The following is a 24050-nucleotide window of genomic DNA, read 5'->3' as shown; positions in this document are numbered from 1 at the left end:
GATCCCGTGAAGTTGGAGAAGTAACCGTCCTAATATAAAATTGGATGCAAGGGGTGTATCACCACAGCTTTTTGTGATGGATGGAATTCATGGTTTACTCGGAGTCTGGTGGCTTTTATTTCCGGCAGGTGTCCATTTCATCTTTTCTAAAAGCAGACTTGACCTCAGATGTGTTCGGTGATTTGTTTTTTCTGGTGGGTAAGGAGGCTGAAGTTCTTCCCTGTCTTTCCTACAGAATACTTCGAACTTTGTGCAGAAAACTAAGACTTCCGGAAACTTTTCATTTCCACCACTTGGCACACCTCACTCCAGGCTTTGTTGGCGCTGACCTGATGGCGCTCTGCCGAGAGGCAGCCATGTGTGCGGTCAGTAGGGTCCTGATGAAGCTGCCCGAGCCGCGGGCCGACCCTGAGATGGAAGCTTTGCTCTCCAGAGGAGGCCGGGGAGACGGGATCGGAACGAAGCCCGCTTCCGAAGCACAGGAGCTTTCCCCGCAGGTGCCGAACCTGTCCTTCGTGTCGGCCGCCCAGCAAGCGTCGGTATGGTTGAGGTTTATGATTTATGTTTTATTGGCATTTTATCCACAGAATAATTATCAGTTACACCCAGAATGTCTGTAGCTTGAAAAGTACAAGTTGTTTTACTTTTTTAGCTGATCCCGAATAAATTCCTTTTACAATATTATGAGGCTCTGGACCAGGGTTGGCAAGCTGTGGCCTCCCCGCCGCCTGCCTATCTTGTAAACTGAAGTCATAGCCGCACTCCTGTGTTTACATGTGGCCTCCCTGCCACCACACTTCGTAGCGGTGCCCCCACAGGGGTCCCTGGCGTGAGACTGTGCGGCCCACAGGCGTGCGGTGCACACCCTCCAGACCTGGCCAGAGAGAGCTGGTCGGCTGCCGTAGGAGCGCCAGGCACTCGGTTTTATTTCCTGGTCACCTTCTGGTCAGGTGCGCCGGGACGATCCTCTGGCGCCCTGTGTCCGTGAGCCGGCGCCACGCGGCTCTGGAGGACAGTACGTGCGTGAGGGGGACTCGTGTGTCCAAGGTCAACGCTGCAGCTGTGAGCTCTAGGAGTTCATACTTTGTGCGCGGGCTTCATACGGCCCTGTCATCGAAGGAACGAAGCGTAAGCGACCATGGCCTGCCCGGGCCACACAGCTGCTTCCCAGAGCAGGTCCCGGTCCGTGGTTGTCAGATGTCTTTTTCCTCCCCACTCACTTGGAGCCACAGTCCATCTGTTAAAAAGAATAGTAAGCATATTCCTGATACGAGACACACAGAAGTTAGGACTTGACAGACTGACTCCGGGTTACTTTTCTCCCACCTTTATAGTCTCCTCAGAACAAGGAGTCTGTTTGCCTCCGAAGCTCAAGGCTCCACGTAGTGCCCTTCGAGGAACCTTGTTTTACATTCTACTGCCACCAGAGTAACTTTGTTTGAATTTCATCAAGATTCAGCTGCTTCGTGATTATTTGTAAATGAAAACTGGAAGAAATAGTTGCAGAAATGACTGTTACCAGCTGCCCATGTTTGCCACAGCTGGCCCTCGTTAGCACACGGACGTCCTTGTCCTGCATTTGGTTCTAGTCGGTGGACCTTTCCTCGGCCAAATCTTCATCCACACAGAGTAAAAGAAATGGCTTCTGTCAGTGGAGAAAATTATTAAAATCCACAGTAGTTCATTATAGCTTAAAGAAATATTGCGGTAATAATTTTTAAAAGCACAAAAATAAGTTTTCCAATATATATGCAGTTGTTCACTTTTCCCTTCGATCGCTCCCTTTAAGGATGAATTGCAAAGGCTGCTGGTGTTGCTGCGAAACCAGGACCCCCTCTCAGAGGAGCGGCTGCAAGGGCTGCGCATTGAACTGAATGACTTCATTGTTGCTCTGTCCTCCGTCCAGCCCTCAGCCAAAAGGGAGGGCTTTGTCACTGTCCCCAATGTGACTTGGGCAGACATCGGTGCCCTGGAAGATGTCCGAGAGGAGCTCACCATGGCCATCCTGGTAGGTGTGTCCGCCGTGGAACGGCGCTGGCCCGTGTGACAGGTGCAGGTGGGCTGGACTGTACGTTTTCTCTCATGTGTTCTGCTGTACTATCGTTCAGCCTCCAGCAACCTGTTTTGTTCTTTCGAAGTCTGTTTTAGGCTCATTCTATGGTTGTGCTTGAATTCTGTGGCAGTGAATTAAAAAAAAAAAAAAAAGTTGGGTTTCAACCAAGAGCCGACCATTTGAGAAATATTCTCTCAACTCGCTCCCACTCCTGTGGGTCAGAGAAGTTTCATAAAAGTCTGGATCGATTTTCGTTCACTCTTACTTTTCCACTTTACTGATCTTTAATGAGGAACGATCTATGTAGAGGTGTGTAGCTGCTGGGAGAGGAGCAGGTGCAGGGGCTGGGCGTGCCTGGCTCCTGACCACGGACAGCACGGCCTCTCCTCCATCTCTAGGACACCTTCTGAAAGCTTCATAGCCTGGAAGTTTAGGTGGTTTTTTTAAAATCCTTGATTTTAAGATGCTGAAGGTGTTGTGTCTTTATGTCTGAAGTGCTTTCAGAACTTACGTTTAGGTGTGATTTCCTCATGAGCAGGGACTTGATTTATCACCACGTACCCCGTGCTTGGCGCGGAGGTAAGCGCCCTGCCGGCACTGTTCTTACCTCTGGACCCCGTGGTCACGGTGGCAGCTTGCATCTGGAGAGAACGTGGACGCGCGGTGTGAATGGACATTCGTAATGGATCAACTTTGGCGTTGTTCTTTACAGGCACCGGTACGTAACCCCGATCAGTTCAGAGCCCTCGGATTGGTGACCCCAGCTGGAGTCCTCCTGGCGGGCCCGCCCGGCTGCGGGAAAACGCTGCTGGCCAAGGTGCGCTGAGTGCAACTGCGGGTTTTCTCCCCTGCTGTCTCGTCGGGTCCTGGGAATTTAGCCTATGTGTTAGAGTGGGCTAGTTTTACATAATTTCTCTCACAAGGTCATTTTAGTAAGACTGACAGTTTTCAGGAATGTGTCCCGCTTTTATTTTAATTACAGAAGGTACATCATTGGACATTTGTGAAATGAAAAAATTTTTTAATTTTTATTTAATGTTTATTTATGAGAGAGAGAGAGAGAGAGAGAGTGCAAACAGGGGAGGGGCAGAGAGGGAGGGAGACACAGAATCCCAAGCAGGATCCAGGCTCTGAGCTATCGGCACAGAGCCCGACTTGGGGCTCAAACCCACAAACCGCGAGATCATGACCTGAGCCGAAGTCAGACGCTTAACCGACTGAACCACCCAGACACCCCCATGAAAGAAAAAATTTTTTACATGAGCCATGGCTCCATCAGTTTTAATATAGCAAGTATTGTATTCCCTGTAACTCTGGCTTTTTAATAGGTACTATCGCATGGTTGTAGTAGCTGACCTTGTTTCTTGCTTTGCTGTACTTATTTATAACCTAAGTATTTTCTTCGGTGTTCCCTACAATTGTTATTTTAAAAAACTGTTTTTTTCGGGTCACCTGGGTGGCTCAGTTGGTTGAGTGTCTGATTCTTGGGTTTAGCTCAGGTCATGATCTCACAGCTTTGTGAGATCGAGCCCCACATCAGGCTCTGCACTGTCAATGCAGAGCCTGCTTGGGATTCTGTCTCTCCCTGTCTCTGCTTCTCCCTTTCCTGGGTTGCCTCTCAAAATACATAAACTTTAAAAGAAAGAAAGTGAAAGCCAATAAGTATAGTTTTTAAAGCCCGCTGGTAATTTTTAAAATGCCACTTAAGAAGCGTAAGAAACCATTTTTGCCTCCCAGACCGTCAAAGGTTAAAAGCAATGTTAATGGCTGTCACTCCTTCAGTGTGTACAAGATAGACACTGAGGCGACAGGGTAGAATCCGCACAGACGGTCTAGAAGGCACTTTGGTAAGGAAGCAGATGTGATCTGGTAAGGGGTCATTTTGATCCAGTGGAACAGGTCGAAAGCTTTAAAAACATTCCTTTTATTGAAAAATTACTTAGAAGTGCGTTCTAATTGGGGCACCTGGGTGGCTCAGTCGGTTGAGCGTCCGACTTCCGCTCAGGTCATGATCTCACGGTCTGTGGGTTTGAGCCCCGCGTCGGGCTCTGTGCTGACAGCTCAGAGCCTGGAGCCTGCTTCAGATTCTGTGTCTCCCTCTCTCTCTGCCCCTCCCCAACTTGTGCTCTCTCTGTCTCTCAAAAATAAATAGATGTAAAAAAATTAAAAAAAAAAAAAAAAAGCGTTCTAATAAAATGACCGGTTGAGATACAAAAATTTAAGTACAGGACTATTCAATGTAGTGTTGTTTCAGTGGGGGTCATTTCCATAAAGTACAGAATACCTTTATGATAGAATTCTACACAGAGATTGAAAATACAGACGTGTGCATATATTGATATGGGAAAATGTTTAATATTGCTGTGTGAGGAAAGCACTTTTAAAAAGCTCGTATTTGTCAGAATTCATGTAAAAGTTATGGTACACGTTATCTTGACATCCGCATCACGGAAGAACATCGAGAAGAGCTGACAACAAAATGAAGCAGTGGCTCGTAGTAGGTGGAGGGGAGAGGATTGTAAATAATGCGTCTCCCTTTTGCTTCAACAATTTTCTAAAAGTTTGTTTTGAGAGAGAGCGTGAATGGGGGAGGGGCAGAAAGAGAGGGGGAGAGAGAGAATCCCAAGCAGGCTCCATGCCACCAATGCTGAGCCCGTCATGGGGCTCGATCCCACGAATTGTGAGATCACGACCTGAGCCGAAATCAGGAGTCAGTGTTCAACCGACTGAGCCCCCCAGGCGCCCCGTGTCAGCTGTCGTTTTTAATGTCTGTATGATGTTCCACCTATAACTTATTAGCCTTTGTCAACTTTTTAAATTATTTGAATTACTCTTAAATTAGGAAATTAAAAGTAAAGACTTTTTAGGAAGTACTACAACAGCCATATAATTTGTGAGTGCTCCGTAAATAATCAGATACCCACAGTGCCATTTGCTCACGTATATATTCATGTGGACGTGTGTAATACATACATGAAGTTTTGCTAACTTATTTGTACTGATGTTACTGAGTTTCCTTGCTTAACGCTTCCAGTACTCTTGCGAGGCATTGCTGTGAGGGGGGTGGGAACACCAGCAGAGGTAGTTCTCTGTTTTCTTGACAGCAGTTTGGGAAGAATGTAGCCCGAAAGAAGGTCCTGCACGTGAACATGTCAGTTCACCAGGTGGACGCAGTTCCCTGGCCCCGGTGCCTTGTATCGTTTGTTTTTTAATGAGTTACATTTGCCTTTGAGTAGCCCTGCTCCTGGCAGAAAGGAGACGGGTTATTTGAAATCCATGGGTATCGTTAGATCCCAGAGCAGATTATCCTCCTGCCCCTGCTCCTGCCTCCCCTCACTGTCGGCAATTTGGCACCTGTCTGTGCAGTCAGCTTTCTGGCACCTTGCTCGTCCGGAGCAGGGAGTCTTACCCGGGACTCCAGGGGTGGGCCTCAAGCCCACTGGATGCGGGCGGTGTTTTTTCCAGGGAGAGGGCTCACCACTTTCTTCAGATGCTCCAAGAGGTTCATGCCCGGAAGAATAGAATAGTAGAAATAGTAGAAAATGCCCTCGAATGGCAGAAGCGAGATGTTACCTTGGGAAAGTTGTGGATCCGCGTGCTGGACAGAACCTGGTTAGAAGATGAGGGTTTGGGCTGGTCTTCCTGCTTTGGTTCACTCACCATCGCAGTGAGTTTCCTAAGCGCGAGGACATAGGACGTCCGTGAGCAGCAGAAAGTGCAGGTGTGTGATTCCCGGAGCCAGCACGCTGTGGGTTGATGACTAATAAACGTCATCTGTCACCTGGGACGCTGGCGCGGACGCAGGCAGCTGCTGACGCCGCAGGTGAGGCTCATGGTGACGTCCGGGAAGAAAACGTACGGTAGGGTCACCGTGTCCCACGTAGGAGACGGGGAAGATCTCCGGCAATTTCAGGAAATGCCGGCGGTCACGGTGGGTTAAATCTCACTTACGTGGCACGTGGAAGCCCGGAAGCTGATGCGGAGGAGTCAGACTTGAGTCGATGTGCCCTGACTCTCCGTCACGCGCGGTGTCGGGTGGCCGGGAGGAGGAAGCTGAGCGGTGCGGGCAGCCCACGCGCGTCCCTCTGCCAGCGGTGGCCGCGGTGCTTGGCGCCAGCCGCGTAGCGGCCTTGACCGCCTGTTTGGCCCTGAAGCGGGGAGGGACCCCGAGAAAGCCAGTGGCTGGACTAGGGGAACTGTCGTGTCCCAGACTACAGGCTGGTGAGCTGGGGTGAGTATTTCAAGTTGTACTCGGGGATAAAGGCGAGTCCCAGGGAGACGATGTGATTGGCGTTCTTACAAGGGGACTCTGGTGAGTGGTAGAGGAGAGCGAGAGTGGAAGGGGACCCGTGAGGGTCGTCTCGTCCAGTCTCGGTTTGGTTTCTTTGCACATCCAGGTGGTCTGCGTGAGGGGTGGGTGGCGGAGGAGCAGAAAGCGTCGGACGCGGACATTTTGGCCTCAGGCTGACGGGACTTGGAGACGGATTGGATGATGTGACAAGGGTCAAGGGGGCCACCAGGGTCTGGGGCTAAAAGCTGTCGGAGTTGGGGACGTGGGGTGCGGAGGGAGCTGGGACAGATCCAGGCGTCCTGCTTTGGAAATGACGGATTTGAGACATCAGGTCCGGAAGGAGATGCCGAGCTTCCTGTCGGGTGTGGCTCTGGAGCTCCGAGGCCAGGCTCCGGGGAGAGAAGGGACTCTGTTCCCTGATCCTTGGTGACTTATTCACATTTCTTCTCGGCACTCAGGTGACCTCTCGCGGGTTCTTTTACACGTACGACCGTGTTGGCTTTGAGCCGTGCAGTTTAATCGTTACTAAAAGTAATCTGTAAGCGCTGACCCGTGGCCAAGACTAATACTGAGGTTTTTGAATTTTGGTTTATGAGTGAACGATTGCTTTCATTGGGCAAGGCACGCTTTGCTGCACAGACTGGGATTTCACTGGCACTGCAAGCCGGGCTACAGACACGTGTGTGTAAGCGTGTTTGTGTAAGCAACACCTTCACACAGATGGTCCACGTCACCCTGTCTGGTTTCTCGTCTGAGTGATTCTTAGAAAGTTGTAGATGTTTCTTTGATTTTTTTTTTAACCCATTTCTCCTTTTCCTTTTCATCTCCTTCCTCCGATGAGAGAAACAGTATAAACTGCAAAAAGTCCCGTGTTGTCACAAATTACTGTTTACTGTAGATTTTTCTGATTTGTATCTTGGTTTTTTTCTCACTAGGCGGTTGCAAATGAGTCCGGACTGAACTTTATATCTGTCAAGGGCCCCGAATTGCTAAATATGGTAAGTTGTGGCGTTAGCCTTGGTCGTAGATGAGAAGTAACGGCTGCTCCAGTTACGAGCAGAGCGTCCCCGCGTCCTGGAAACACGGGACGTTTTGGTGAAGTCTCCACCGCAGGAGTGAAGACATTGCTTTGCTCTGTTGTACGAAGTGTGTTAAGTGCTCTCTTAACTAAGTCTCTTCAGCTCTGAGCCTCCATTTTCCCTCCTGCAAAATGGAAATAATCAAAAAGTCGACATTTTAGGGGCTCCCGGATGGCTCATTCAGTCAAGCATCTGACTTCAGCTCAGGTTATGATCTCACGGTTTGTGGGTTTGAGCCCCGAGTCAGGCTCTGTGCTGACAGCGTGGAGCCTGCTTCTCTCTCTGCCCTGCCTGCCTGCCCTCCAACCCCCCAAATAAACTTTTTTTAAAAGTTGGCATTTTATTTTATTTTTAAAAATTTTTTAAAGATCATTTATTTATTTATTTTGAGAGAGAGCACAGGGAGGGGCAGAGAGAGAATCCTGACAGGATTCGCACTATCGCAGCGTGGGCCTTGAACTCATGAACCACAAGATCATGACCTGAGCCAAAATCGAGTCAGTTGCTTAACTGACTCAGCCACCCAGGTGACATTTTAAAGTGTGTACTCTGAAAAATAAAATAAATAAATACATAAATAAAGCGTATACTCTGTGCCGTGTATTCGTCAAGCACTGTACGTATACAGCCGACCCTTGAACGACGCGGGCTTGAGCTGCGCAGGCCCACCTATGTACGGAGACTTCTCAATAAGTACAGTCCTGTAAGTGTATTTTCCTTATGATTTTCCTACTGATATTTTCTTCTCTTTAGCTGACCTGACGCGGTAAGAATTCACAGTTTGATACATAGAACACACAGCCGACAAAAGTCAGTTGACTTCATGTCGTAAGGCTTCCCAAGGTCAACAGCAGGCTATCACAAGTCGAGTTTCAGGGGAGTAAAAAGTTACAGGTGGATCTTCAACAGCAGGGTGGGTGGTCAGCCCCCAACCCCTGCCTCGTTCACGGTGACAGTCCCGTGAGATGCGGGTTGTTGTTTCCTCTGATTCCTGATTTGCAAACGAGGAAACTCAAGTCTGGAGGTGTCACACACCTTGGCCAAAGTCCAGTGGCCCTGGGGGAGGAGAGCTGAGGTTTGAGCCTGGGCTACGTGACTCCCAGCGTGCTTGCCTCATCCTGATGTCGGGCAGCTCACACGACTTGTCTCAAAAAGTAAAAGTGCTCTGGGGGGAGATGCTACAATACTATACAGTAACTCCTCTCTGCCTTCAGTTTATATGATATCTCAGACTTCAGAGATTTTGAATATTGTATTATCCCTTCGTCCTTATGAGAAGTAAAAACACCGTTCCGTTCTGTAATGCGTTCAAAGAAGTAAAAGTAGTATCGTTTGGGGGCTCCTGGCTGATTCAGTCAGTAGAAAATGTGACTCATCTCAAGGTTGTGAGTTCGAGCCCCACATTGAGTGTGGAACATACTTAAAAAAAAAAAAAAAGTATTGTTTGTTTCAAAAGGCTTTTTAAATGTATCCCCCTTACCAGTTTGTATATGTTCCTATTGTATGTGTTAGTTTCCTCCTAAAATAAGGATTTATATTTAAGCATTTCCTGCGGGCTTTCTCTGTACGTCTTTACTTTCCCTGTGCTCCTTTTGCCTTCCTGGCAGAGGAGGTGTTAGAAAGGAACCTTGAAGGGAGAGGATTGTTGCGGGTGGAAGCCAGGAAGGACAGTTCTGCCTGACAGTGAGGGGCTCTCATCCCCAGCCAGAGCTGGGTGTTGTCTCCGGAATACCAGAGCCGACAGAGGCTGTAAGCAAGGGCACAACCTTGCTTCACATTCTGAGGATCTGTTCCAGGCACGTGAGAAATTAGGAAGAGTAACGTATCTGTCACCCAGCGAAGCCCCTGCAGATCTTCCCTAACCACGTCCCCTGTTCTCTCTCCCACAGAATTTACCGTGATCCTGAATTTGGTCTTTGTTCTGTGTACTTTCTGCTTTTATTACATATGTATATGTATCCCTAAACGACATGTAGCATTACTGTCCGTGTTTCAAAAATGTTTAATGAGGCAGTTGGAAATTTGAACACTCCCTGGATACTCGATTATGTTAAGACAGTAATTTTTTTTTTTAATTTTTTTTTTTTTTTTACGTTTATTTATTTTTGAGACAGAGAGAGACAGAGCGTGAACAGGGGAGGGGCAGAGAGAGAGGGAGACACAGAATCTGAAACAGGCTCCAGGCTCTGAGCCGTCAGCACAGAGCCCGACGTGGGGCTCGAACTCACGGACCGTGAGATCATGACCTGAGCCGAAGTCGGACGCTTAACCGACTGAGCCACCCAGGCGCCCCAGGACAGTAATTTTTAAGGGACCGGTGAAACAGGTGACGGGGATGGGAGCACACTTACCTGGAGGAGCACAGACTAACTTGTGGAAGTACGTGGTCACCAGACCTCGAGCAGTCTGGACACCAGCAGGGTGTCTGAGAACCGACTCAGCTCAGCTCAGTTCTGATGCTACCAGGACACGACATCCGATTCCGCAGGCTGAGGACTCGGTCCTACAGGAGTGTCCCCCACCCCCCATGGCAGACACCAGTCACAGGCCCCAGGCTGTCACCTGTGCTTCTGACACACCGACTACAGATCAGAGGCTCCAACCAACTCCTCCTCAGTTTTGATTAATTTGCCAGAGCAGCTGGCAGAACTCCGAGAAACACTTGTGTTTACCAGGTTGTTGAAGGACATGATAAAGAAGAAGAATCAAGAGCAAAATGAAGAGGTACATAGGGCACAGTCCCAACCTGGAGTCTCATGGGCCTTGGGGCCTGGCTCCATGGTTCCCCAGGTCTGGAAGGACCAAAAAGTTTCTGTGGAGCCATGATTGGCTGAGTCATTGACCTTTGTCTATTCAGTCTCCGGCCCCCTCCCCTGCCTGGAGGTGTGGGGGGTGGCGGGGGGGGGGGGGGGACACTGAAAGTTCCACCCTGTAACCATGGGGTTGGCCCTCCTGGCAGCCAGCCCCACCCTCTAGTGGACCTCCATGCGCTTTTGTGGCTCTGACAGTTTTCAGAAACTTTTGGGGAAAACCAGATATGTCTGAGAAGTACATTTAGTCATCTGAGTGATCAAATGTATATTTCTCGTAAATCATTAGATCGCAGTAATACTTATCTCTGTTGATGTGTTTACCTCTAGTTCATCAGTTTTCCGTGTGGCATGCCGCTGAATGAACAGAACCACACTTCTAAAAAAAATCAGTTTCTTTCTTTCTTGATGTTCAGATCGAACATTACATACATACATCCTTACTTTCATCAGTGAGCTATTTCCCGTGAGGGTATGTTCTCCGAAGGAGAATTGCTGTATCTTCACTCCTGAAAGAGAAAGTTTTGCCAGCTTTTCCCCAAGATGGTCATTGCTGTTACGCCTCCACCAGCGGTGAGTGGGGGTTCCCGCTGTCCCACATCCGCACCATTCCTGCCAATCTGAGGACTGAGCCTTGTTCTCATCGTGTTCTGACTTTTTTCCTAGGGAAAGGTGGGGAGGAGGTCTGTGGCAGAGTCTGGAATGACCGGGAGAGATGAGGTGATCTAATGAGGAAGATAAACTTCTTGGGATTAGATAATGAGTTTGCTGTAGGACGATTCAGAATCAAGGAGTCCAGAGACTTCCAGCAGACACAGAGATGTGAGCCCGGAGTTCAGGAGATTCGGGGTGGCACTGGAAACCCTGGGGACAAACAGTGGGGTCCCTGACCCCAGTAAAACACTGCTGGGGATAGGGAAGGAGGAGACTGGTCTTGTAAGGGTGGAGGACGCCCAAGACTTTCTGAGCCTGAACATCCAGGAGGCTGTTTCTTCAACCTTGTCAGTAACCACAGCGTACGAGAAACCGAAAGTAGGGCTTTGGGTTTGGCAATTAGAAGGTCATTGGTGACTTCAGGGAGGGTGTTTTCAATAAGGGTGTTTGCAAAAGCCAGGTTATCACGGTTGAAAACTGAAAGGCAAATAAGAAGTTAGAAATGATAGCTATAGGATCCTTATTTGAAATATTTCATAAAGGCCAAGATAGTGGGATTTTCTTCTGTTTGCTTATTTTTAATCACTGTCACCTTTGTTAAGATTGATTTTTAATCTGTTCTTTTGAAATTGTAGGTTTATCTTCCCCTAAATTAAGTTTCCCTTTGGCCATTTGGTTTGCTCTAGCCACAGTGCATTTGCCAGCTGTGTTGATCGTTCCGTCGACCCCTGTCTGATACTTGACCTCTCCCAGCTCACTGTTACTTTTTCTTTTAAAATATCTACTATTTTGGTCCAGCATTTCAAATATAATTTTTGCTGACTTGGATTCTTTAGGAAATTGAGCCAGTCTACTGTATTTATATACCACACAAGATGTTATGATCAAGGCCACGACTTCTGCTTCCCAAGGACTATCTAGACCAGCTGGGAGTCTCAGTAGCAGGAGACTCTGTGAGGGCAGAGTGGGGAGAGCAATAGGAAGAAAGTCGGGGACCTTCTCGAATACCGGGAGAAGTGGAGGCAGGTTGGAAGACAGATCAAGTAAGGGAAGCACCTTGAGCAAAAGTACCAAGAAAAGACAGGACAGATGAGAAGACAGAAAACCCTCCCGTCACTGTCATCCATGGCGTGTGCTTTCTGCCTGCATTACTTTATCACGGCCGTGTGGTCACGAGAGCGTAACAAACACTGGCGGTGGGGTCGGCACTGGAAACAGTTTGCAGACTCTGTCCTATTTAGCAGTTTTATTAGGAGAAAACATGCTTGGTTCACTAGTTTGAAATTTTACGAGAACAGTCTCTTAGGCCTCATGAACAGTGAGACCATATTCTTACATGTAGCTCTCTGCATTAACTTGTCCTAATGTTATAGGACGTTATGAATTACTGTGTTTCTTGACTGATCTTACTGTTTCATGTTTTGACTTAGATTTTACGGTATGGTATGTCCAGTGAAACCTGTTGAAGGCCTCACTGGCTCACTTCGCCTTCTCTGATGCCAAGTGACAAAGTAGATCTTTCATTAGCAACTTGACCCACGTGGAAATGATGGTCGAGCAGGAAATGGCAGTAAAGTAGTGTTGGATTAATGACAATTACTGCTGGGTGTTTTATATGCATACAGAGTAGGAGATCAGTTCTTTTTTTTTTTTTTTTTAATGTTTATTGATTTATTTTGAAAGAGAGCAAGCAGGGGAGGGGAAGAGAGAGAGAGAGAGAGAGAGAGAGAGAGAGAGAGAGAGAGAGAATCCCAAGCAGACTCCGTGCTGTCAGCACAGAGCCTGACGTGGATCTCGACCTCACAGACCTTGAGATCATGACCTGAGCCGAGATCAACAGTTGGTCACTCAAACCTCCTGAGCCACCCAGGTGCCCCTCAGGAGATTAGTTCCAAAATCACAGTGTAGAATTATGGGATTGTGTCTGACCTAGAGAAGACCTCACATTTACTTTGTCTTTGTTTTAGAAACGAGGTAATCTATAGGCTTCAATAATAGCTGATTTTATTAAGTTGAACCATATACACTTGGCTGTGTTTCTGCATCAAAAATGGTTATATATCAGCAGTTCCATGAGGATCAGCCTAGTACTTTGTGGACTCTGATATTTAAATGTCTTTTAAAACTAGTTTTACTGTAATTTGGCCCAAAGCCCCAAAGTTGAACAGTCTCTGCATTTTATTTCTGTGCGTGTTCAGTACGTTGGTGAGAGTGAGCGTGCAGTACGACAGGTGTTCCAGCGAGCCAAGAACTCCGCGCCCTGTGTCATATTCTTCGACGAAGTGGACGCCCTGTGCCCTCGAAGGTCAGACCGAGAGGTAGGCGTATGCACCATAAGCCTTTTGTAAGTTCTTATGAAGTCATTTCCTGAGAACACTGAGGTTCTTTAAGTGAAGAAACCTGGTAATTTGGAGTGAGGGCCTAGGCGTAACAGTTGTGTTGTTATCAGCCCTCGTATCCGTTTGTCTATGTCATTTTGGTGGCACGCTTGTGACTCACAGGGGTGAGCAGCTGGGGGTTGCAGTGATGGTGGCTGTGAATAGCCCGCCTCGTAATCCTGATCCCCATCAGGTGAATGGGCTCTTGAGGCCCAAGAAAATGGGCCTCGCGGTTCCACGCACCCAGGATGGGGTCAGGCGGTGCGCTTTCTGACGCGGTACAGTTCGTGCCTGGGGAGGACGGGAAGTGGGCCTGCACCGCATTCCGCCTGCACGAGTCTGCAGCGTCGCTGGTCACGGGAACGTCAGCACGGCCGGGGCCTGGAAGCAGTCGTTATCAGAAGGACCTTGTCCCAGAGTCCACTGCTGTAAAGAGCACGTGACCTTCTGGAAACCAGTATGAAGACTGTCTAGTGGGTACATTTGTGACACGATGACTAAGGAAGTGATTATGTTTCTCTTGTGATTCATCTTCAGATAGTTATCTTGTGTGTGCCCTTAGGCTGTAAAACATTTATTAAATTCATTTCACTTTGAATCTCCAGAAACATTCCAAAGTCTCAAGAACAAAACTTGACTAATGTGAGTGTGATTCATGTCGCAGTGATTCTGTTTCCTCATCCAGTAGTCATCAGTAGCATCCCAGAAAATCCTTCTGGTCTTATCTCTGGGGGTGAGGTCAGTGGCCACGCAGAGGTCCTTCCCAGGTCACCCCGCCGGCTGGCAGATCCTGGAATCTGGTGGGGGATCCAGAGCAAAGCACTGCCCTTTCTGTCCGGCTGGTCAAGGCATGTTGTGCTCTGGAGTTGACTCCTATTTATCTCCTTGTCTTTGGTTCCGAATAAACCCTTCATTTGTCAACAGCCCCTATGTTGGTTTGCAGCCGCCTGTTAAGGGCTGGTGATTTTGACTTTGGACAGATGCAGTGAGTGGGTCGCGGCTGGTCGGCCATTGCCACAGAGAGGTCTGTGGCCACACGAACCGTGCTCTGACGTCTGGGTTCTCGCTCGTTCTTGGATGTTTACTAACACGTGTTTCCATTTTCCAGTACCTGTGTTCTTCTCTTTGGACGTTTTCACCTGAAGGGGATTCTGAAGGAGAGAAATAGGGAGAAAAATGGGAATACATATTTCTTTTTTTAGCGCATGAGTTATGCATGGACACACGCTTGTGACAAAACTCAAATTAAGTACACGTGTTAGTAGATCAAGAGTCCTTCTTCCCATTTCCCTCTGTTACTCTCCTTGGAGGTTATCACTCAGTTTCATATGTAGTATTTGTTATTCTACAACTTTCTCCATAAGCTTAAAAACATGTATGGTTTAGAGTTTTATATGAATGTGGTCATGCATCTTGATGATTTTCCCATGTGCTTAATGACTTAATTTTTAAACGATTGCATAAATGTTCTACATTCTGGAAACAGAAGGATTTCTTTAATAATTCTGTTTTAGACATTCACATTGTTTCTAATTGTTTTTCTTACAAACAGAACTGAAATAACTCTAATAACTCTAATCACATGCTTTTGTGCACATGTATGTGGACCTATACATACTATGTTTTGGAGCTGACATTAAATCATCCTTCACAAAAAAATACCGGATACATATGCCTGCCAACAGTATTGTCAGCAATGGCTAATACCCATCTTTTAATCTTTCGTCAGTTTTATTGTCAAACGTGACGTTAAATCTTAGTATTCACGTCCCTGATTATCAGTGAGGTTGATTGTCTTCAGTGAATTTGTATTTCATCTTCTAGAAATTGCCTGATCAGATACTTTGATCCTTTTGCTATTAAAACTTCTTTTTTATCTATAGGAGCTTTTACGTGTGCTAGAAATTAATCCATTGTCTGATTGTGTGTGTTGGCACGTTTTTCCCAGTCTTCTCACTTACCTTTAATTTTTTTTATTACGTACAATGTTATAATTTTGTTATAGTAAAACCTGCCTTTCACATTCCTGTGCTGATTCTGAGGATTTTGTCTGGTTTAGGTAGGACCGTGTTTGGTTGGTGTCTGGGGCTGCTTTACTGTTCTCAGTCAGGATTGTCACTATGTGCATCTCCTGACATATTAGCTTTGTGTCCTCAAGGAGTGGTGACATGCACCGTTTCTTTTCTGGAGAAATTGTTACCACCTCTGTGTTGAAGAAACGCAGTAATCCCACCGCCCCGCCCCCCCCCCCCCCCCCCCCCCCGCCCCGCCACACATACACAGCACTACTTTTCTCATTTCTTCCATTGGGCATTTAAAACCTTTCTGTGTCAGAGTGAGTTCCCCTGTGTCCACCACCGCCCTGGACCTTTCCTTTGGGTATTGCCGTAGATCTGCTTGTGTGCCTCTGGGAAGAAGCCTCGTGGCCCAGTCCAAAGATCTGGAACATCTCACATCCCAGGGGCTCTCGTGAGGCTGAGTCTACATTTGCCCAGTAGGAAATCTGTTGCGACTCTGGATGTAGAGTTCTCTCTTGTCCAGCAAGAGACGGGGACACAGGATTGAAAATGCGAGAGAGGCTAATGTCCTGGAGGAGAGGAGAGCCCCGAGTAAGGGTCCTTGCTCCGTCTTTGTTTGGATCAGAAGGCTTACAAGCGTGATGGACTGGACGTGCACAAAGAGACAGTGGAGTCTTGAACATTAACTCATGGGCGTGGGGGAAAGGGGTTTTGGAGATATGCTGTGTTAGGGTTCGTGTCAATACAAAACAAAATCCTGGCTGTGTGGAAGGTTGTTTACAGCAGACAGGAGGCCCCACCTCTGTTTACCTAAACTGGCCTAGGGGACTGAAAGGAGAAAGGAGCATGCTACCTCAGGGTCAGCAAGGCACCTTTGTTTTGCTAATTAGCTCCGCTCTGGGCAACTTCACCCTGCGGTGGTCTTAAGTCCTGTTTACCTGTTTACCTATTTTGGTTCTTCCTTCCTGTGAAAGCAGCTTTCTGCTATTGTACTAAGTTGGGGGGCATTTCCGCCCTGAATACCTAATCTTGTTTACCTCATCTTGGATGTTTTCATCTTGAGATTTCCTATTCCTATACCTTTGTCCTTATACTGGGGGCCTTTGCCCCGTTTACCTAATCTCGTTTACCCAAACTTGGGTGTGTTCACCCTCTGACTTTCTAATTCTTTATGCCTTGTTAACCCATGGTGCAAGCTCAGGGAATTCCTAAACTTATTCCCCACAGCCATTAGATCTTTTCTTTTTTTTTTTTTTAAGTTTATTTATTTTGAGAGAGAATGCATGTGTGCTCGAGGAGGGGGGCGGAGAGGGAGGGAGAGAGAATCCCAAGCAACCTCCACACTGTCAGCGCAGAGCCCAATGTAGGGCTCCATGACTTGAGCCGAAACCAACAGACGCTCAACTGACTGAGCCCCCCAGGTGCCCCGTAGCCATTGGATCTTTGAATAACTTGGAGGCACCAGATTTAGATCAGCCAGGCCTGCCCTTGTCTGGCTGTGAGGCCTGGACACGTGGCCTCTCCGAGCCTCAGCTTCCTCGTGGAACAGTGGATAACACAATTCCGGGGACTTCCTGCCCCTGCGTTGCACAGTGCCGGGATGTAGCGACCACTCAGAAAATAATGGCCGTTACCTCTGGACAGAAGCTTTCTTGAAGTTGGCTGGTACGTTACTTTGTATGGAAAAGAATGACGATGCGGTTTTCTTTTTTTTGGAAACTGATGGAGGTGTGTTCATTCCCTTTCAGACGGGGGCGAGCGTGCGCGTGGTGAACCAGCTGCTCACCGAGATGGACGGGCTGGAAGCGCGGCAGCAGGTTTTTATCATGGCGGCCACCAACCGGCCAGGTAGGGGGTGCTCCCCATGACTGTCAGCGCTCCACGACACCGGGATTTACATTCATGCCACTAGAGGAGGGTTAAGTTTAGGAAATCCCTTGTTGGCTCGTAAGTTTGAAATAAAACCTTAGGAAGCTTTTATGCAAGTGATAGTAAAAAAGAGTTTTATTCCTTAGATTTGGGGGATTTTTCTGTGTTGGTCCTCGGAAGGTTGTCTTGTCAGAAAACCCAGTGTCCGCTTTTGACCACACAGATGTTATCAGAATTTGTGTCCTGCGGTTTCTCCCAAGCTTATAGGAAACAAGGACCAGGCTCTTCACTGCGTGTGAAGGTTGAAGATAGAGTCACAAGGTTTTATACCGGGACCACGTCACCATCCCTGCAGTAACTGTTACTTAAAGTTGTCACGAGCTTCAGCGGAGCCGAGGGGCTTAGAAAAGGCCCATAATGTCAGCACCCGGCTCTTACTGAGGGTCCCAGAGTCTCTTCCTGTTGCTAACTACTCTGCCGTCCTCGTGAGCCGCTGTGTCGTAGCCACCCCGCGTGGACACTGGTGTTAACTGTCTGCCACCGTCAAGCTCACAGAATTTGTCTTCCGGGTCTTGTAAGTTACTTTGAAAGGTAAAACCTCCGTGAAATATATACGATTTCATTTTAAAATGGAAAACGGAAATATATGAAGGTTTGTACTTTGACGGCAGTAAAGTACCGTCTCTGGAATCCGGCGGACCTGGGTTTGAGTCCTGGCTACAACTCTTGTTCTCTTACCGGTTCTGTTTCCACCCCCACCCGTGTGACACCGGCCGAGCACCTGTGTCACCCGTGTGACACTGATCACGCGGAGCTGGTGTCAGAGCCTGCGAGGCTGCCACCAGGACCCTCGCGCTGCTGACCGGCCAGCTACAGGTGAACCCTCAGGTTCAGTAATTCGCCACGACAGTTAAAGGAATGCAGGAAAGCACCGTACAGTTGACCCTTAAACAACACAGGTTTGAATTACGTGGGTCCACTTACACGCGGCTTTTTCTCGTGAACACGGTGCAGTCCTATAAACGTATTTTCCTTATGGCCTCCGTGATGTTTTTGTTCTCTGCTGTACTTTATGGTAAGAATACAGCATATAACACAGAGAACGTGCATACCGTGTGTTAATTTTTACGTTACCGGTAAGGCTTCCAGTCAACAGTAGCCACTAGTAGTGTTTTGGGGAATCAGAAGTTACACAAGACTTTTGAGCGTGCGGGGCTGGGGAGAGGGGGCAGTCGGTGCCCCTAACGCCCACGCTGTTCAAGGCTCACTGTACTTGAGTTGCTGTTTGTTGTGAAGGATGCACACAAGGCCAGGTGTGGGGGGCAGTGCAGACGTCGGGGGCCCTCTCCCCTTGGAGCCAGGGCACACGCCAGCCTGGGAGACCGGTGTGCTCGTCAGCAGGACACTCCCAAGCTCTGCCGCCCAGAGCCTCCCTTGGGGTTTTATGCCTTAGTCACTGTTGGTCGATGGCCGCGCGATTGAACCGTCTCCCCAGAGATGTGGCTCCCACTTCTACCCTCTAACCACGGGCTTGGTCTTTCTGACAACTGGCCCATCCTGAAGTTACTATCTTGGGCCGACCTTGAGTTGGTCATTAGCGTAGCAAAGACTCCCGTCCCTGGGGAATGGCGAGGCTATTTGAAGCTTTCTGACAGGAACCGGGGACAAAGAGCAGAAGCCTTCTTGGTTACACCACCTCCGCTCTGGGCACACGTTACTTCCAGGATAATGACGCCAGTTGGCAGGATGGTCGTAAAGGGCAGTGTGTCTCCCACGGCGTGTGGCAAGGAGCTGTTCAGTAACTACTGCCTCTGCCAAGAGCACATCTGGTGACAGCCAGGGCGGCGGTCCCGAGGTCCTACACTCACAGCTGTCCCCGGGGGAATCTGGGAAACCTCACAGATCTCTGTGCAGAATCACACCCTGCGTTTTCTGGTAGACGCAGAGTTTTTCTGAGAGATTTCGAGAAGACACCGTAGTCTGCGATAAGCCATCCTGTCTTCACCTGGCACTCGCCGTTTTCGTGTTTGGTGATCGTAAACACATATCTTTAGCTTAGTCTCTGTGGACTAGAACGTAACAGGTCCCCCCGTGTCCCTGGGTTTTACGTGAATCCTCGCCTCAAACAGTGCAGGTGCGTGTCCTTTCCCGGTCTCTGTTCACCTCTGAATTCTCTGAATTCTCTGAATTCTCGACAGCTCTCTGGATTCTTAGCTGCGAAAGCCCGGGCTGAGTACAGTAGCCTGTGCTGACTTCAGCCATGGTGAGGGAGACAGGAACACGGTGGGCACCTGTGTCTTGTCCCTTCCGGTGTCCCTGAACCTGTTTCCTCCGCTCTGCCCCTCCCCCGTCCCCTTATCCGCGGAAGAGATCCCGCTGCCTTGCTGCCTACAGAAATCCAAGAGCGGCCCCGTGGGTCATCCGTGTCACCCGTGCGCGTGCTTGTGGCGGTTCTCTTCCCTAGTGCGCTGTCCTGCAACATTCTGTTTGTGACTTGTTTTCTCCCCGCTTCCAGAAATCTCTTCCCACCTGATGGCTTTGGCCACATGACAAACTACCACCATACTCAGCGGCTTCAAATCACCATTTTTGCTCTGACCCACAATTTTGTGGGTCGGGGACTCCGGAAGGGCTTGTCCAGAGGTTCCTCTCCGATCCCCGTGCCATCAGCTGGAGTGGCAGGGCCAGAGGACCGTCTCCGCGGTGACGCTTCGGCAGCTCCGTCCCCTCCTCACGGAGCGTCCCCTCTCCAGGCCTCTCCTGGTGGCGTGGGCTCCCGCTGGCGGGATCCCGCATCCTCGTTCTCACGTGACCGCAGGGTTCCAGGAGCCGAGGGTGGAGGCTGCCATTCCTGCTAGAGGCGGCGCCCGGGGGACAGCAGTGGGGAGGCTGAGGTTCCGGGGCAGGGACGCAGGGCACGAACACCTGCAGCCGCTCTGACTCTTCGCACACAGGCTTCTTTCCTGACGCGCTCTGTGATCGCACAAGCTCCACCTTTCCGTTTGGTGTTGAAGACCCACCGGTCAGCGTAAGACTCTTTAATTTCTCAGCACGTCTTCTCTTCTCATCAAATATTTATGGAGTTTTTACCGTGTGCCTGGTCCTGCTTGGCTTTGGGAATTCAAAGGCTAAGAGTTTGGAAAAATGCTTTGTGTGTACTGTGATTTGGGGCTGGGGAACTTGGGTACGTAAGAGACAGACTGGCTAAGAGGGTAGAGAACGACTTGGCGGGGGTGAGGGCGGTGGGGGGGGGGGGTGCGGGCTGACTTAGAGATGATGGTCCAGGAAGGCTGTTGCAGAGGTGCTGTGTGAGCACATGTACCCAGGGCGTAAGGGGCGAGAGCACCTGGCTGCTGGGGCCCAGACACACCAGCTGCTGCCGCTGGCAACGCACAAAATCGAAGGCAGAGAAAGGAGTCCTGCTGACAGAGGAAAGGAATTTATTTCCGCGAGGCCAACGCCAGGGATGAGGAGGGAGCACGGGGCAGGCCGACTCCCCCAAGCCACCCGCCGGGTGGGATGTGTGTGACGTTCCTCAGGCCCTCCTGGCTGCCCAAGGACTGGGGACAGGATAGAAGACACACGGTTGACTGATAGAGTCTCCATCAGTTTATAAATATCTCAGTAACATTACAAGGAAAAGGCAATTTTATCAATAGCCTAATCTCCAGGGACTCCCTACTGTCTTAGTGATAATACTCTGCTGGCGGGAAAAACAGTCTTAGCTTGACAAGAGCTAGGTCTCCAGTATCCTTGAGTCTTCCTTAGTATATGGAAGTCCCACTGGAAACTTCCCCTGGGCTGCCCCCAACTCCACAGTAGAGAAGCTGTCACCTGCACTACCCCAGTGCAGCTCTTCCTCCCCATGGGTCCTGTCCCCATGCTTTACTAAAATCACCCTTTTGGTACCAAAGACGTCTTCAAGAATTCTTACTTGGCCATCAGCTCGGAACCCCCACCACCACTCCAAAACCCCATCAGGGAGATGGGAGGCTGGCATCCCAAAAGACTGTCTCCAAAGTGCTGAGCAAAGGTCCAGGTTCAGAAAGGAAAGCGTGGGACAAAGTTGGTGGGCACTGAAAGGTTGGTCATCGTCTTGGGGTCAGTCGTGGGTGGGGTCTTGCTGGGACAGGACAGTCCCCGTTGCTTCAAGGGGTAGTTTCGGTTCCCTCTGGGGATGCTTTGCCTGCTGGGTGTTTCCCTGAATTCAGAAATTTGGAAATAAGAACTTAATCAGAAAGTACAGACTGAGGGGCGTCTGGGTGGCTCAGTCAGTTGAGGGTCCGACTCTTGATTTTGGCTCGGGTCATGATCCTGGAGTCATGGGATCGAGGAGCCCGCTTGGGATTCTCTCTCTCTTTGCCCCTCCTCTGCTGACATGCACGTGCTTTTCCTCTCTGTCTCTCTCTCTCTCTCTCTCTGCCTTCCTGTGGGTCACTTGAACATTTCTTAGAATTTCATTTTGATTTACCTGTTATTTTTGAGTGTATCTCTTTGTAGAGTGTTTTTTGTGGATGAGGCGGTTGTAGAACTGCATACACGTAGCTTCTCACTGTTTACTGATGTCAGCATTTCTTTTGCCAGTTCCAGCAAGGAGTGCATGCACGGCCTGCCTTGGAGTTCCTGCGCCAGCCCCATTCGGGACTGTCCTCCGTGTCCCTTCTCCACTGTCTCAGAACCTCCTCAGACAGCGTTCTTATTTTTGCCTCAGCTGTGGAATGAAATTTTTTTGAAGTTTGTTTGTTTGTTTGTTTGTTTATTTTGAGAGAGACAGAGACAGTGTGAGTGGGGGGAGGGGCAGAGAGAGAGAGTGGGAGAGAGAGAATCCCAAGCAGGCTCCGAGCTGTTAATGCAGAGCCCGACGTAGGGCTGGAATTGATGACCCGTGAGGTCGTGACCTGAGCCGAAACCAAAGTCAGACGCTTAACTGACTGAGCCCCCCAGGCGCCCCCTGTCAAATAAAATTTTAAAACTTAAGTGGAAAAGGAGGCTTTGTTGTATTTCCAAATTTTTGCTCTTCCCATCGATTTTTCTTTTCTGACGTTCCTAATTTTTTTCCGACATTCCTTTTTGTTTCAGAAACTCCCTTTAGTTGTTCTTTTAGGTGTGTTTAGCTTGCGGCGAATTTTCTTGGTTTTCATTTATCCAAGAATGCCTTGATTTCCGGTTCTTTCTTTCTTGAAGCCTATATGGAGTTCTGGGTTGACAGAACTCTTTTCTTTCAATACCTGTGAATTGGGCCACTTCATGCCAGCCCTCGTGGTTTCTCCCTTCCTTCCTTCCTTCCCTCCTTCCTTCCTTCTTTCTTTCTCTCTTTCTCTCTCTCTCTTTCTTTCTTATTTCTTTTTTTAATGTTTATTTTTGAGAGAGAGTGGGAGGCACAGAATCCAAAGCAGGCTCCAGGCTCCGAGCTGTCAGCACAGAGCCCGACGCAGGGCTCGAACTGACAAACCGTGAGATCAAGACTTAAGCCAAAGTCAGACGCTTAATTGATTGAGCCACCCAGGCACCCCCAGCCCTCATGGTTTCTGGACACAAACCTGCTTTCGTGTGAATGCCCTAACAGTACGGGTAGGGCGTCAGTTCCCTCTGCTTGGAAGACTTTTTCTCTCTTTTTTTAAGGTTATTCATTTAGAGAGGGAAAGCATGAGCGGGCAAGGGACGGAGAGAATCCCAAGCAGGCTTCATGCTGTCAGCACGGAACCTGACGAGGGGCTCGATCACACAGATGGTGGGATCATGACCTGAGCCGAAATGAAGAGTTGGATGGTTAAGCCAGCTGAGCCCCCCCAGACGCCCCTCTCCTATTTTCCATTTCTGTCATCACTTTTTCCCCTAACTTGTGAGGTGCTGCTTTCTACAAAACAAGGGAAAGAATTGTTCTGTCCCCATCCCCCCCCCACCTCGCTGCTCTCAAGACCTGTGATGTCCCTTGTGTGATGTGTGGCACACCAGAGTCCACCCCCTGTCCCAGAAATACTCCGCTTCCCTGTGCTCAGCCCCAGGAGATGAAGGTCCCTGGACAAAGTCCACTAAGACCACCGATGCCCTGATTGTCATCTCCTGCGCACGTGCGCACGTTCCTTCTTCTGGTACCGGCTCCTGTAAAGGACATTCTCAGAGAGGAACTGTCTGTTCCCACTGAATCCTCTGTGCCGCTGGTTAAAAACACTCCTGCAGACAGGTATACCCAGATAGCCACACCAACCGGGTAGGGTCTCTACTGCTCAGCGGGGGTCTGTTTCCTACAGTAGCAACACGGTATTCAGAAAGAGTTTCTGCTCTCTGTGCAGCTCTGTTGAAAAATTAAATCTGTAAATTATGACACGAAGTGTAAACTTCTGGACAAGGATTAGGTCTGCGGTTTTATGTTTGAGAGAAAGTTCCTAGTTCAGAGTCTCTATCCATTGTGATAAGCCCTTAGTAGTTTTTTGTCAGGCGACTCGATGGGTGGCAACAAAGAAGAGATTTATTCCATTACACACAGTAAGATATTCAGCCACTTAAAGTTCCAAGTAAAACCTTCCCTTTTGTGTCCAGTCTGAATGGCCCTGGATCGTTGTTAAATTCTCCTTGAGTTGGTGCCGTGTTCCGACCTGTGTATCTCGCCCTTTGGCACAAGGCTTCCCTTGTAAAAGTAACCTAGGCCCTGGCATCATTTCTGCTGATTCTCAGGAACCCGCAAATAATAAAACTCAGTATTTGTTTTGTGAATTGTAAGAAGAGACCTACTCCTGTTCCGTGAAGGTCGTCTGATCTTGCGGTAATTTTCATAGACATAGTGTTGATGGTCTTGTTAGTCCAGTTTCTAAGTCTCGAAGAAAATGGCTTTATTGAGATCTATAATATGCCATAAATTTTACCCATTTTAAGTACACGATTCAGTGGTTTTGAGGAT

The 24050-nt window shown here is 48.8% G+C and overlaps 1 protein-coding gene across 3 annotated transcripts in view; it reads left to right on the top strand.

The window, feature by feature from the left end:
- Positions 1–24050, top strand: part of NVL (nuclear VCP like) — an 89570-nt gene that overhangs the window by 29609 nt on the left and 35911 nt on the right. For all 3 annotated transcript variants that reach the window (XM_042975374.1, XM_042975376.1, XM_042975375.1), the window contains 6 exons: positions 236–539; positions 1790–2008; positions 2766–2870; positions 7280–7342; positions 13086–13205; positions 17032–17131. In XM_042975374.1, coding sequence (XP_042831308.1) covers positions 236–539; positions 1790–2008; positions 2766–2870; positions 7280–7342; positions 13086–13205; positions 17032–17131 — 911 coding nt within the window. The remainder of the gene's footprint in view (positions 1–235; positions 540–1789; positions 2009–2765; positions 2871–7279; positions 7343–13085; positions 13206–17031; positions 17132–24050) is intronic.

This window comes from Panthera tigris, chromosome F3 (genome assembly GCF_018350195.1).
Source record: "Panthera tigris isolate Pti1 chromosome F3, P.tigris_Pti1_mat1.1, whole genome shotgun sequence".
NCBI classification, from domain to species: Eukaryota; Metazoa; Chordata; class Mammalia; order Carnivora; family Felidae; genus Panthera; species Panthera tigris.
Note: the sequence above shows the minus strand (reverse complement) of the source record. Positions and strands in the feature narration are given on the sequence as shown.